General features: G+C 40.4%; 1 protein-coding gene across 2 annotated transcripts in view; it reads left to right on the forward strand.

Moving 5' to 3' along the window:
• ENPP6 (ectonucleotide pyrophosphatase/phosphodiesterase 6) overlaps positions 1–15,946 on the forward strand; it is a 178,716-nt gene that overhangs the window by 119,447 nt on the left and 43,323 nt on the right. For both annotated transcript variants that reach the window (XM_021007704.2, XM_021007703.2), the window contains exons 4-6: positions 7,703–7,844; positions 9,657–9,836; positions 14,741–14,878. In XM_021007704.2, coding sequence (XP_020863363.1) covers positions 7,703–7,844; positions 9,657–9,836; positions 14,741–14,878 — 460 coding nt within the window. The remainder of the gene's footprint in view (positions 1–7,702; positions 7,845–9,656; positions 9,837–14,740; positions 14,879–15,946) is intronic.

The following is a 15,946-nucleotide window of genomic DNA, read 5'->3' on the forward strand; positions in this document are numbered from 1 at the left end:
GCAATTTGTTGATGAGGGTGGGGTGATGATGCTTATCCAGAGAGGGGCCAAATAGTTTTCATTTATAAGTGTAATGATGAACAATTTTACTTAAATGAAAACCAGTATTTCAGAGCACCACCAATTTAGAGCTGGAAAGGATTTTTGAGGTCATCTAGTACAACGATGAAAAAACTGGGACCTAGAGAAAGGAAGTGACTTAACCAAGCTCACGTAGGTTGTATCTGGCAAAACTGGGATTTGAACCCATGCTCTCTGATTTTTCAAATCAAGTGCTCTCTCCACCACACTGCTCTACTTACCCTTATGATCTGTCATTCAGCACACCCCAGAAGATGAGTTACAGCAACATAATGTCATTAAAAAGTATGTCATAGGGACATTTGTAGACATAATAATAATCATATATTTCACATATATATGGTGCTCTCTGCTCAATAGCCTGGGTTCAAATCCTGCCTCTATCAACTAACTACCTATGTGACCTAGGGCAAATCAATTAATCTCTCCGGGCCTCAGTCTTATTCTCTGTAAAATGGAGGCATTGGGTTAGCTAATCTCTAAGGTAGTCTCTTCCATTTCTAGCTCTACGATTTTCTGAGCCCTATGATATAGGTAGTTCAAGTATTATTATGTCCACTATATAGATAAGGAAACTGAGACTCAGAGAAACTAAATGACTTATAGAAAACATAAGTGGAAAATTTCTGAATTTACAGTCCAGATTTATTGATAGGGCAGAGGCTGCCAAATTATAGCTTCTAACCATTTGCAAGAATGTGTGTCCATTATACAAAGAGCAGGATGTAGTAAATACATCCCCATCTAAAGGTCTGGTGATTCTCATCCTGACCTACACTCACAATGATGAGTCAGGTTTCCCCCTACAAAGCTATATTTCCCACTAGGGTTGGAGCTCACATTCCTATTCTGGTGTGTTTTCCTCTATCAATCACCAGTTACAGTTAGAATCTCTCTTATATCATAGATACCCTTCATTAATTAATGTCCCAACATCATTTAACCAATTAACATCAATTAGATTTTACAAAAGCATATTTACTGGAAAAAAATTCAAAAACCAAAGTTACAAAACATTTTCTCCCAACACCTCAGGGTAGGTACATTCTCTCCTAACCTCCTCAGTCCCTAGGAAAAGTGGGCTCAAATCTAAAGCAATTTTTTAAAAAATTAATTATTTAATTTTAGTTTTCAACAATCACTTCCTTAAGATTTTGAGTTTTAAATTTTCTCTCCCTCTCTCCCCTTCTCCTTCCCCTTCCCCAAGATGGCTTGCAATCTGCATAGGCTTCACATGTACATTGATATTAAATATATTTTCACATTAGTCATGTGGTAAAGAAGAATTTGAACCAATGGGAGGAACCATGAGAAAGAAGAAACAAAACAAAACAAACAAAAAAGAGAGCGCAAATAGTATGCTTCGCTCTGCTTTCAGACTCCATAGTTCTTTCTCTGGATGTGGATAGCATTTTCCATCATGAGTTAAAGCAATTTCTATAAAGCATTTACAGTTATCCCTTCCACATCATGACCTTCCTTACCACTGTTTCGATATATTACAGGTCAGCATAAGTTAAATGGGAATTTCAGGGGGAGTTTTGTGGAAGTCACAGATAACACACAAAGTCCAGCAAAAAAAGACACAGAAAAAGCTTAGAAACTCAAAAATGCATAAAATATATGTAGAGTCTTATATACTATCAACATATTTTATCTTTTGATACCATAATAATTCAGACTTCATCTCTGGTGCAAAGGGAGGGCCAAAATGTTTTACATGGATTTTCCAGATCATGGGAGCACCACACCCCTAACCCCCATGATGTAGAAGGGATAACTTTATACCACTATGTTCACTTAATGATTTCACTTCTGAATGTAGCAAAGCCAATAGATGAGTCCTTTTCTGCAGGACCTGGCATCTTGGTTTCAGGGTCAGTCCACTGCTGAGCTGGGTCTCAGTAGCTGTGCTGGTGGACCATAAACTCTATCTCTTGGACCTGTAGGTGACCCTCTTTCTTGATCTTTGGACACTCCTAAAGTCGTAGCCTTGTCTTCTCCATTTCACTTAAGGTAGGAAAGAATAGACATAATAAAGATGGAAGAAACAACAAGGCCATGCATTCACAGGCAACATGGCAGCAGCTTGGTTGGGGAAATAAAGGCACAAAAGCTCTGTACCCACCAGGAGGCTTACAGTAGCCCTTGTCTTCTTGCTCAAACACAGCCAGTCAGGAGAATGAAAATGGCCTTGGCTTGTTAGTGCCTTTTGAAGGCATTCATGGTTTCCACTCTGCAGGTAATTGAAATGCATGATATGCAAGTGGGAGATACTCTGAAGACTACCTGGGAATTACATCAGCAGAGTGCACTCACTGCAATGCTTCTAAGGATTAGGCTCTGGTCATCCTCTTCCTATTCCATTTTACATGTTTAAAATCTGAAAAGAGAAGAAGGTAGTTCAAACTGAACCCTTGCTTTTATGACATATGTGACCTTGGGCAATTAACTTACCCTTTCTTGACTTGAGTTTCTTCTTCTGATAAAAGATGGGGGTGAAACTTTGTGGTCTCTTCTAGCTTAAATCCCGTGGTCCTCATTTCTCATGCAGCTTTCTCCAGGATTGGCTTCTGAAAGAATAGGAAGTTTGTCTATTGCCGAAAGATTTTACATGGTCCTAAACCAACATAGGAGCTTTTCTTCTCAAGAAATTGGGTAGCTGTGAAGTGAACCATTTAGCTATGAGGCTATTTTGCTACCCTCCTCCATCTAATCCTTCCCTACTGCCAATTCTGCTAGCTTCCTTGTGGAGCTGGCCTTGAGCCATGGAAACTCAAGGGCATGGGAAACCCTTCCCCTCCGCGGGATACTATGGTAGCCTCTGCAGCCAGAGAAGATTTGATCACTCCTCATTTTCATTTCTAATCTGTGATAATTTGGAAATACAAAATCTTTTGTTTTTCTAAGGAAACACATCCATTTCAAATCACAGTCCCTTAGGTCTGAGAATAGAATATCACTTAAATTTCTTTTCTGGCCCCCCCCCGATGACTCCTCCCCAAAGAAAACAGTCCTATTATATCTAGCATCTTTTTTATTAGGATATCATTTTTTGTCTTTATATATCCAATGTTTGGCACATAGCAAGTGTTTAATAAATGTTTACTGAAAGAGTAATTGTTCACAATTACTCAAAGAGAAGACGAGAATATTACAAATGGAAAGTCAAAGTTGGTCACTGCATGAAATCAGGGTGAATGGAAGAGTTGGCATTTCTGATCCCATTCCCTCTCCTCCCTCCCATGGGACTATTTGCAAGCTATCTTCAGCTACCAAGATTCAAAAACAGATACTTTGCATTTTCATTTTGTATATGTTTATTTGGTCAGCTAGGTGGCAGAATGGATAGAGCTCTGGAACTATAGTCAGGAAGACTCATTTTCCTGAGTTCAGATCTGGCCTCAGATGCTTACTGGTTGTGACTGGCAAGCCTCAGTTTCCTCATCTGTAAAATGAGTTGGAGAAGGAAATGGTAAACCACTCCGTTATCTTTGCCACGATAACCCCAAATGGTGTCGCAAAGAGTTGGACATGAATGAACAACAATATATTCATATAAGTATGTGTAATCTCCTTTAGTGAAATGGGAGCTGCTTGAAAGCAGGGTATAAGGGTTTTTGGTTCTGGGGGTTTTTTTTGGTATACCCAGAGCCTACCATAGTCAGTAGCATTTATTAAGTGCCTACTATGTGCCAGGCCCTGGGGCTATAAAGAAAGGTAAAAGATAGTCCTAGGGAGCTCATAGTCTAATGAGGGGAACAACATGAAAACAAGTGTGTACAAATAAGATATAAGTGTATAATAAACTGGAGGTAAACAATAGAGGGAAGACATTAGAACTAAGGGAGATCAAGTAGAAGGAAGGATCTAGGTAGGGACTTGCCAGAAGTCAGGGAAACTGGAATGCAGAAATGTGGAAGGAGGGCACTCCCAGTAGGGAGAACAGCCAGTGAAATGTCTTGTTTGAGGAACAGCAAGACCAGTGCCTGGCACACAGTAGGGGCACACACATTGATCTAGACCACAGACTGGTAAACTTTCACTATAGACACAATTTCCATGGAACCATAGGGAAAAACCTCTGCAAATTATTTCACAAATGCCTATTATTAGGGGCATCAAACAGCATATTTCAACACTTCAGAAACACCCAGTCTTGTCAAAGTGGATGCTGTCCACTAACAAGGATCAAACTTCCTCCTTATCTCAGCGGACATTTTAAGGAGTTGTTGTGGTCAAAGAATTCATGACATGTTGACTAGTCCTCTGGTGGCAAGTCTCTTTGCTATGTCATTCCCACATAATTAGCCATGCTATTCATTCCCAGATCCTCTACTCAAAGGCCCTTCAGCTTGGTAGACCCTCTCAAAGCTTGTACTTTACTAGAATATCCCTCAAGAACCCAGGTTTGCCTCCATGCTGTGAGGAGTCATTGGAAGACTTTGTGGCAAAACAATATATAAGCCCAATTTTGTTTTATCTTTAAGAATGTTATTGAGCTTTTCTGCTTTTATGTCAAATTCATTTCCAGATACTTGTCTGCTCTACCACCAAATGAGCCTTCCTTTGTAACAAGGGAAAACAGTTAAGCAAAATCAACTTGCACAGTAGCTATCTGATGAGAGATGAAGCGTTCCATATTTATGGTCTCCCACCTCTCTAACAAAAACAAAAAAAAAGAGGGGGGGACCTGCCTTCTCCAGGGCTACCTTCAGTAATTTTATTCTTTAGCATTCATTCTTTAATGAAATGCTTCCAAATGATCATTTCTTTGTAGAGGTTAGGGACCTTGGGTGTGGAACATTATCTATAATGTCTGACTTTTCCCATATATTGGTTTTCTATACATTGAATTATTTTTTTTCTCTTATTCTCAATTATAAAGGGTGGACCTTTAGACTGGGGAGAAGGGAGGAATATAAAGGGAAATATAAGTGATATAAAAAACAAAAGATATCAACAGCAGTTTTTAAGAATGTTATCATTCCTTTCATTTGCATTAATGTGATAATTAGTGTATGTTGTTCTCCTAGCTCCACTTACTTTGCTTTGCATCAGTTCATACAAGCTTTCCCTTATTCCTATCAATTTATCATACTCACTTCCATAAACTTGCTGTTAATATATATGTGTGTGTGTATATATATATGTATATATATATATATATATATATATGTATATATATATATATATACATATATATTTCATTAAATACTCAAGCTCCTCCAACTTGCTTACAATAGAATAATCCTCAGCACAATGAACCCCTGTTGTCTTTTCTAAGTCCAACCTTTCCATGTATCCCCAGTGCTTAGCATAGTGCCTGGCATATAGTAGGTGCTTAATAAATGATTATTGAGTGACAAGTCACTTAACTTCTGTTTGGTCTCCAATTCCTTACCTAGAAAATGAAGGGGTCAAGGCCTCTGAACTCACTTTCAGCTCTGAATCTATGACTTGACAATCAGGAAGCTTGGTTGGACAAAGGACTTTTTTTTCTGATGTACAAATAGGACAGAATATTTGAAATCAGGGCAGTCAGCCCTTGGTAATCTAAGCTGTCTGCTTCCTATATAGGAGGTCCCCTAATGATGTCTTTATGAAAGAGTATTTGGAGGAGAGAAAAGACCAGGATAGTTTGTCCTCGATCTATGTTCTACTCAAGAAGGCAGGACCAAATGGTGAAGGAGGGAAGGGAAAAAGTAAGGGTGAAAAGGGGTGAGTAAATAAAGTGAGGCTTCAATCATTGCCAAGGGGCAGGAATATGAATCTGAGGGGGGCAAGGACAGAAAAGCAGGAATTAGCTTGGAGCAGGAGCAAGAAACAGAGGTAGGCAGGCAGAGAAAGTACTAGAAAGGCTGCTGGGAAGCCCAAGAATGCCTTACTGTGACTCACACATTGGTGAGAAGTTGCAAATAGCCCTCAAGGGGAGATGGCTAAAGTAAGGAGGCCCTCCCTTTATTCCATCTTCTTTCCTTTAGCTCCTGGGCTTATACAATCAACAGTTTCAGGCCAGAGTAGAGACACCCCCGGTAGCAGCCCCAGTATTGTTAAGTCTGAACATTCCAGGTGCAGGTGGGAGTCCCAGGTGGGTCTGCCCAGCTTAGCTCAGCCCCCACTTCCATCTGGATCCCTGTACAGCTTGGAGTGACTTCTCAGGCCCTGGTAGCCAGGCTCCACCACATGTAGACTCCATGCTACAGATGCTTCTGGCCTAGCATTTGGTCAGGGGGAGCCAACAGAAAGCAAAGTGACTGAGTTTACTCCATATACGTCTTCTCCATTCCCAATTCATTCTCCAGATAGCTCCAAGGTTCTAGAGAAACAGTTTGAGAGAAGCCAACCCATGCAACTCAAAACCCACACCCACCCTAGCCCTGCCCCTTAAAGTCCAAGAATGAAGAAACAGTAGCCAATTAGAAGTGGCTGCTTGTATATTGAGATTTTTCTGGACTGAAGAGGTCATAGGATCATAGTTGTTGAGCTAGAAAGGATTGAGAGGCTGCCTAGTCTAATCCCCTCATTTAGGGTTCACCCTCTCATTTAGAATTTGTAGGATCCTGGGTTCATACACTTGGATTTAGAAGGGACCTCAGAGGCCATCCACCCCAATCCCTTTATTTATAATGCATGAAACTGATGCCTAGGAGGTAGCTCCAGTGGAGGGCAGACTAGATGAAGAGCGGGACCTTGAGTCAGGAAGTGGGAGGTGCTGAGGTAGAGTATAAGCATTTATTAAGTACCTGCTATATACCAGATACTGTGCTAAGCACTTTACCAGCATTATCTCATTTGATTCTCATAACAGCCCTGGGATGTACGTTCTATTACCATCCCTATTTTACAGTTGAGGAAATTGAGGCAGCTAGGGTAAGTGTCTGAAGCCAGATTTTAATTCAGGTATTTTGTAGCCTCCATATTCCAGTGCTCTATTTAATTCATTTGAAGGTATCATTGTTTAAAATTCAATTTTACTTTATTTTGGGGGCTAGATTCCCTCCCTCCCACTTCCCCTTCCTCCTTACCCCATTAAGAAAGCAAGAAAAACAAAACCTACCACAAAAATGTATAGTGAAGCAAAACAATTTCTTAAATCGGCCACATCCCAAAAAAGAAATGTCTTAATCTGCACTCTTGTTCCATCACCTCTCTACCTGGAGGTGGGTAGTATGTTTAATCATGATTTAAGTTATCATTTTTAGCCTTATCCTATAGAACATATTTTAACAGTGTTTATTTTTAAAATAGCTATGATTCACTGCTGTCAGCAACTTTCTTCCTCCTCAGATGGAGATCTCAACTGTTAATGCCTCAGGAGATAGCTTCATAAATTGCTGTGACCTGCCCTTCTCCCCTACAGCCTTAATTAGCAGGACAATTCTCCTCTGAATGCAGTTTGCCACTGGGTCCATGTTTGAAAATTTTCAGTTTGCAAACCGTGCCAGAGACTGTGGTCTATGGGCTCAGCCAGTGATGATCCAGAATGCCCTCCACACCAAGATAAGTCGTCCAAAAACTTGAATAGATATTTCAAGGCACTGGTCCACCTTAAATAAATAAATGATAAAGTGATTGAGTACATAGGAGCTTCACCTTTCTCTTTCTGTTGCAACTCCAGGAGTGGCAAAACAGATCTGGCTGCTATCTATTATGAGCGCATTGATGTAGAAGGGCACCATTATGGTCCTTCATCGACTCAGAGGAAAAATGCCCTTAGAGCTGTGGATACCATCCTACAACATATGCTCAAGTGGATCCAGGTGACCTAAAGCAAGGAAAAAAATGTGTGTCAGCTGTCCTGCCTTTCTTTCTCCTTCCTCTCTCTTTTGTCTTCTTGACTGTCCCATTCCTTCAAGGCAGTCCCTCTCATTATTAGCTCCCTACAAGGTAAGTGTTAAAGCAACAAAAGCCCGCATGTGCATGCTGGTGGGTTGCATGCTATCTCTTAGCTGCATCTTTGATGGTTTTCTTTCCTTCTTTCAAGGGATGAAGCCCCAGGAAGCAAAAGGCTGTTGACATCCAGTCATAGCCACAATATTGACATAAGCTTGAGCTATATTATTCTAAGACTTCACCAAGAGACCTGGATCAGAGCTCCAGAATCCTACTATTATGGGCAGCCCGATTGGTCTAGTATCCTGGGAAGCTCATAGGACTGGTAGTCAGTAGACATGGATTCTCCTCCCAACTCCATCATTCACTAGCTGTGTTACCTTAGAGCAACCCCCTCACCCCCTTTACATATGCCTCATTTCTGCAACTGTCAATCTGGGATAATGATATCTGCGTATGGATTTGTTGAGATTTGTCAAAGTTCTTTGACGTGATAAGAGATATTTCAAAGCTTTTTGAAAAGAAAAAAAAAGCACTAAGCCAAAATTGTTTAAATCAGCCAGTGAATAAAAATTTATTAAATACCTTCTGTCTACCAGGCACAGTGCTAAGTGTGCTAAGGATATTTAAAATGTGGGGCAAAAGACAGATTCCAGGCTCACAGACTAATGGGGGAAAAAAACATGTACAATGTGTGTTCATATGTATGTGTCTGCATGCATATATGTATATGCATGGATGTGTTCATACATGTATATTTATATGTGCATGTATATATGTATATGCATGTATGTGCATTGTTTGTTTATACATAGCGATGTATATGTGTGTATATATGTATATACACATACATACACACATATACCCATATGTATATGTATATATATATATATATATATATATATATAATATATATAGGATAAATAGGAGATCATTAATAGAGGGAAGGCACTAACATTAAGGAGGATCAAGATAAGCATCTCAAACTTCTTGGTCTAAAGATCATTTTATACTCACTTTCCCCCCAGTATACCACATGGAGATTTTTATTAATTTTTTAATTCTTAAATATTTTATTTTTTCCAATTACATGTAAAAATTTTTAACATTGGTTTTTTTAAAATGTTGATTTCAAATTCTCTCCCTCCTTCCCTTCCTCCACTTCCCCCTCACTGAAAGGCAAAAAATTTGATATAGTTATACATGTGTAGTCGTGTAAAACATATTCCCATATTAGTCATGTCCATTTTATACTCTTAAACATTATTGAGGAACCCAAAGAGATTTAATGTGGGTTTTACCTATTGATATTCACTATTTTAGAAATTAAAATGTCTTAGCATTACTATGAAAATAATCTTGACTTCTCAGAATCCCTGAAAGCATCTTAGGAACTTCTGAGGGTCCTTGGACCACACTTTGAAAACCACTTGTTTAAAGTAATTGGCCTCAGATCTGTGTTTCCATATTATACATGTCATAGTGTTACCATGAGTGATTTTGAGCTGTGACTCAACAGGTGACCTTGTTTGGTTGTTTTTTAGAGAAAATCCATGACATAGACTAGTAATGCCCCATAATTTATAGTTAGGAAAACTTTTTAGAAGAAACAATTTATTCTTTGTCTCCTGCATATCAATAGAACACTAAAATCAGAATTAAGAAAATCTTACAGAATTTCAAGGAGAGAGAAGATCTTTCTCTTCTGATTATAACCATTGTCTCCATCAATTCAACAGGAGAGGGGTCTGCAAGATACCCTCGATATCATTCTCTTCTCCGATCACGGAATGACCGACATTTTCTGGATGGACAAAGTGATTGAGTTGCAAGACCACATCAACCTGAGTGATCTGCTGCAAATGAAGGACCGGGGTCCTGTTGTGAGCCTTTGGCCAGTGCCTGGGAAACATTCAGAGGCAAGAAGTATTGTATCAATGGCAGGGCGGAAGGGTTGCAGAGAGATTCTCTTTTACTACTTAATTCTCATTATTTCTGATAGTAAGGTACTTGGGGGCGGAGGGACGCAAATGGGTTATATCCTAGGGATTAGTCTTCAAGCTGCATCAGTATCTGGACAAGGAAGAGGAGGCATTTGAGTTGGCTTCATGCTTTATTCAGTACTGGTACACAATAGTCAAACTAGCCCATTTTGTGTGTGGGGGGTCACTAGAGGAAGTTGGAATATTCTGCCTAGAGAAGAAAAGATCTGGGCAAGGTGGAAGGAGGGCACGAAAACTGCTTTAAAATAGGTGAATGAAGTGATGTAAAAGACAGATTAGACTTTTTTGGTTTGGAACCAGAGAGGGCAGAACTAGAGGCAATGGGTGGAAGTTGGAGGGAGACAAATTTTGATTGACTATGAAGAAAAAACTTCCTAACAATTAGAGCTGTCCAGAAGTGGAGTGGGCTGCCTTGGGAGGTGCTATTGAGCTGAGAGAGGTATTTAAGTAATACCTGGATGACCTCTTATCCAGGGTATTGTAGAAGAGATCCCTGTTCAGGCATGGACAATATCAAATAACCTCTGAGGTCTCTTTTAATTTTGAGATCCGACGATTCTGTGTGATAAACACACAAGTTGCCTCTTGAAGGAGTTGCATTCTACAATTCTGTAATGCTCTGCTTCTCTTATTAATCCACTTATTTTAGCTGGTACTGCCTGGTTTAAAAATAATTAGAAATAATGGACTCACTTACATGGCTGACTAATTTTATGTCAGCAGTTGAATAATGGTCCCTCCAACCAAAGAAAGGCATTTTAGGGTTTTGCGATCTCATTTGGAAAGTGGTATAAAGGCTGTCATTGGAGGACCTTTGGTGTCCGCCTGGCACCCAGCTCGCATCTGTGGCTCCAAGATTAGCTGTAGCATGCATAGCAGCCATGCCCCACTAAGCTATCTCAGCAGACAGGCTAAACCAGGTAAAGGGTAACCAATAGAGATTAAACCCATTAGTGAGTTAGGGGGATGTCTTCATAAAGCAGGTGAAAACTTCCCCTGTCAGAATGGACAAACGAGAATAGTTTGTTCCAATGGCCATGAAAGTGGCTGAAGCAGGTGCCATGGAGTGCTTACAGCTTGGTCAGATGGCAAGGACACCAAGGTCATCCACTGTATCTTGGGGCCATCGCCAGTCATCTTGACTTTTGTCCTGCCACTGGACTTCGATGACTCAGGAAAAGTGAGACTCATGACTTTGTGCAGTTCTGCCTCACTTAAGTCCAATTCATATGCAAGTCAAGATATCACCTGTGATGTCAACAAAGACTGGAAGGAATGGATTACTACCATGATGAGACGAAAGAATAACTGATAGATATCTTGTTTGCTTCATCGAATTCCACGTCTTGTCAAGAGAATGGAAGAAAAGCAGATTTATGGGGCAACAGGAATAGGTGTCACCCAGAGTGGGCAGGTATAGATAGCTTGTGATTTCTTTTAGTGGAGGGAGAGTAAGTACACTGATGTGATCACAGATGCATTGGATTATTGGACTGACTACCTACCAATTTGTAAATGGACCAGTGACCATTAGCTGCCCCTATGAGTCTTACCCTTACTGCAGCTGCCAGTCTGGGGGACATTTCCATGTATAAAAAACAAGCAGACTGGAATAATAACTGTATCCACCAATGGGATATTTTGAGATAACCACATACAATCCTCCAGATTTGGAGGAGACCCTAAAGGCCATCTTATCTACCCCAAACAGGAATCCCCTCTACAACACCCTTGGTGAATAGCCATCCAGTCTATGCTTGAACTCTGTCAGTGAGGGGGAACATGCTACCTTCCAAGATAGTAATATATTCCACTTGGGGATGGTCCTAATTATTAGGAAGCTTTTCTTCATATTCAATCAAAATTTATCTCTCTGACACTTCTTCCATTGCTTCTACTTCTGCCTTCTGGAAGACAAGTAGAAGATACCTAATTCCCCAGTGACAGCCCCAGTCCACCCTAATCCACCCCCCCCACTTGCCCTCTCCCCTCAGTCTTCTTTTCTTTAAATACTCAGTTTTCTAACTGATCCTCATAGAAGCATCTAGGTTGCACAGTAGGACATGTGAACAGAAATTAGGAAGACCTGAGTTCAAATCTAGACTCAATCACTTATTAGCTGTTTGACCCTGGACAAATCACTTAATTCCTTCCTGACTCAGTTTCCTACCTACCTCTCAGGGTTATCGTGAGGATCAAATGAGAAAAAAACTTGTAAAGCTTTTTGCAAATTTCAAAGCACTATACAAATGCTTCTCATCCTCCTCATTGTCTTCTTCCTCCTCCTCCTCCTTCCTCTTCTTCTTCTTCTTCTTCTCCTCCTCATCTTCCTCCTCTTCCTCCTCCTCCTCCTGCTTCTTCTTCTTATTATTAATATTACTATCATTACTAGTCCTCATCATTCTGGTCTTCTTCCTCTCGATGCTCTAAGGTTTTTCAGTGTCCTTCTGAAGATGTGGTGCCCAGCAATGAACACAATGCTCCAAACGTGGTCTAACTGGGGCAAAGTTACAGGTGTACAATTACCTACTTCTTGTGGGCCACAGCATGTACCAAGACAAAGATGGAAGAAATAGGTTGCCTGCTGCGTAGATTTTGCTTCAGACACAAGTGCATTTGTACCAAATGAGATGAGGCCTTTGCTACCAACCCCTCTACCTCCTGCTGTACAGTCAGCTTCTCTTAGAAATGTGTCAGGCAGCTGCTCAAAACCATTGCTCATCATAAAACACACTTTAAAACTTTAAAGACTATTGGCACATCTTATGAACTTCATTTCAACAAGGAAAAAAGCCTCAAGCCTGGTAGACAGAGACCACCATAAACCCAGAGAGCGTAAGGAGGATTTAATGACACCTTTGAAAAGTAAATGAGAGAAACAAAGATATTCATAAATAAACCTCCATCCAAAACCCAAGTCAGGCATCTTTGCCAAAAGGCATTGTCTTCCACACATAAAAAGTTACAAGTTCAAGAGCTTATGAAACAGAATTTTATGTTGCATGTCTAAGGAAAACCCAAGGACTGTATGCTGAAAATCTCCATTTTAGTTAAAGAAGACTTCCTATTTAAATTGAAGTCATTTGAAAAAGCTGAAAAATAAATCCCCTCTTTATGGGAGTTTTATTAAATTTTTTGCAGTTTTCCAACAGAGATTTTTATATGAAGATATATGCTATGAGTTCATTTGATTTCTTTCCTATCCCCACCACGGGCAGAGATTTCCATTTAGTGCTCTTGTAACTACCTAGGCCAAAATTCTCCTCTCTGGTCACCATTTTCCCATACATGCTGTACCTTCCTACTAGAATATAAGCTCCCTGAGGACAAGGAATGTCTCACTCATACTTGTATTGCCAATATCTAGTGCAGAGCCTGGAACATGGTGGGAGTTTAATTAATCAGACAGCAAACAGTTATTAAGCATCAAATGTATGCCAGACACTGTGCTAAGCACTGAATAGGTTTTGGGGACACCATTCCTCCTGTTTTTCCTCCTACCCACCTGACCATTCTTTCTCAGTCTTCTTTGCTGGATCCTCATCCGGAGAACCCCCTCCAATCATAGGTGTCTCATGGGGTTCCATACTTGGTCTTCTTCTCCCTCTATACTACTTTACTTGGCAATCTCATTAGCTCCCGTGGATTTAGTTACCATCTCTATGCTGATCTTTTCCCATCTCTCATCTCCAACTGCCTTGTAGACATCTCAGTCTGGATGCGCAGTAGACCTCTTAAACGCAATACGTCCAAAATAGAACTTATTATTTTCCCCTCTAAAGTCCCTCCCATTCCTACCTTGTCCATCACTGTAGAGGACAACATCATCTTCCCAGTCCTTAGAATAGCAACCTAGGAGTCATCCTTGCCTCCTTACTAAATCTCACCCCTCCATATCCAATCTGTCGCCAAGACCTGCTGATTTTTGCCTTTGCAACATCTCTCAAATAAGCCCCTTTGTCTCCTTTGACACTGCCACCACGTTGGTTCAGGCCCTCCTCACCTCACATCTAGACTACTGCAATGATCTGCTGGTGGATTTGACCCCCTCAGGTCACTCCCCACTCCAATCTCTCCTCCAGTCAGCCACCAAAGTGATTTTCCCAAAGTTCAGGCTAAACCACGTCACTCCCCTACTCAATAAAATCCAGTGGCTCCATATCACTTCCAGGATCAGATACAAAATTCTCTGGCCTTAATAATCTGGCCCTTTTCTAATCAACACAATCATAGAGCAGAAAGTATAACCATTTACAATCTTCAATTGTGTGGATGATATACTCTCGTATAGACCAACTGAATGAACTAAGGCAGGCCCTGGTGTGTATGTGTGCATATACATACACACACACACACATATATACACAAATGCATATATACATATACACACAAACATATATATGCACATAAACATGTACACACACACACATATATACACAAATGCATGTATACATATACACACAAACATATATATGCACATAAACATGTACACACACACACACACACACATAAAATTAGGAGGGCATAAGTCACCCGCACCTTCATCCAAATAAGCAAGAAAACCCTTCCTCTTTCCTGTCCTAGGTGTACCTATGCTTCAGTTGAGAAGGTCCCTCAGCACCACCACACCTTCTTGTGCCCCAATGGTAGAAACAACTTTCTCACAGACTTTACAAATGGCATCTTCTTTAGTGGGTCCTTTGCACCATTAGCCAGATTGAGAGGATCCAGCTAAGAGTAAGATCATCCAGTTTAGAACCTCAATTGTTTATTAAAAACCAGGGACAATTTAACACATTAATCTTGGGTTTCCTTGGCAGGTAGCTCACAAACTGAAGTTGGTGGAACACATGACTGTTTACGAGAAAGAGGCAATTCCCACCAGGTTTCATTACAAGAAAGGAAAATTTGTGTCTCCTCTGACGTTAGTGGCTGACGAAGGATGGTTTATCACTGAGGTAAAGTATGGACATTATGCTAAGGATAAATAGTAAAAATTATTCAGTGCCTTAAAAGTCTGTGGTTAATGAGTAATATGGAATTATGTTTTACGTGATTGCATATATATAACCTATATATATATTACCTTTCTAGGGAGGGAGAAGGGGAGGGAAGAAGGGAGAAGGAGAAGGAGGGAGGAAATTTAGAATTCAAATTTTAAAAAATGAATGTCAAAAATTGTCTTTAGGGGCAGCTAGGTAGTGCAGTGGATAGAACACTGGCCCTGGAGTCAGGAGGATCTGAGTTTAAATCTAGTCTCACTTGACATTTACTAGGTGTGTGACCCTAGGCAAGTCACTTAACCCTAATTGCCTCTCAAAAAAAAAGTCTTTACAAGTAATTGGAAAAAATTAAATCTAGTTACAAATAAATAAGATGCTTGCTAATACCCCACCCCTCCGCAAAGTATGTGGTTAAGCTCTCCCTCCTCTGCCACCGCATGCCAAGGACCAAGCAAACACCAGGTAGAGGAAGGACAATCCCTGCCTTGAGAGGTGGGGTACAAATATGGACTCAAAAAACCATAAAACAAAAGGCAAGCCTAGGCCAGTACCAGGACTTCTTCAGAGTACCTGAACCCCAGGGGTTAGGATCAAAACCCAGTTGAAGGGATTCAGTACCCAACTGTGGCCAGAGTTGGGACCAGCTCTTTGATCAGTACAAGGAGTTCCCAGGAAAGAACTTGCCAAACAGATTGGGTTCTTTCTTTGAAAGTCACTGAGATGTTGTCATATGTCCAGGGCCAGATGCTGAATTTGAACTCAGCTCATACTGACCCCCAGTCTGACTCTCTATTCACTGAGGGGCCACATTACAGCCCTGTAACACTCCCAAGAGCAGTCTAAACCAGACTAAAATGAAATTGGGAAATATTTAATAAAATATACGATAGAATTTAGATAATGTTATTATGTAGTTTTCTAAGTTGATATGCCGCCCACAGGGATCTTTAAAATGTAGGGTGTAGTGGCCCCTGTTTCTGTGTGAGTTTGACACCAGTATACCACCTTGATTAGGAGGCAAGA

The sequence above is a fragment of the Phascolarctos cinereus genome, unplaced genomic scaffold (assembly GCF_003287225.1).
Source record: "Phascolarctos cinereus isolate Bilbo 61053 unplaced genomic scaffold, phaCin_HiC Scaffold_9;HRSCAF=440, whole genome shotgun sequence".
In the NCBI taxonomy this organism is placed as follows: domain Eukaryota; kingdom Metazoa; phylum Chordata; class Mammalia; order Diprotodontia; family Phascolarctidae; genus Phascolarctos; species Phascolarctos cinereus.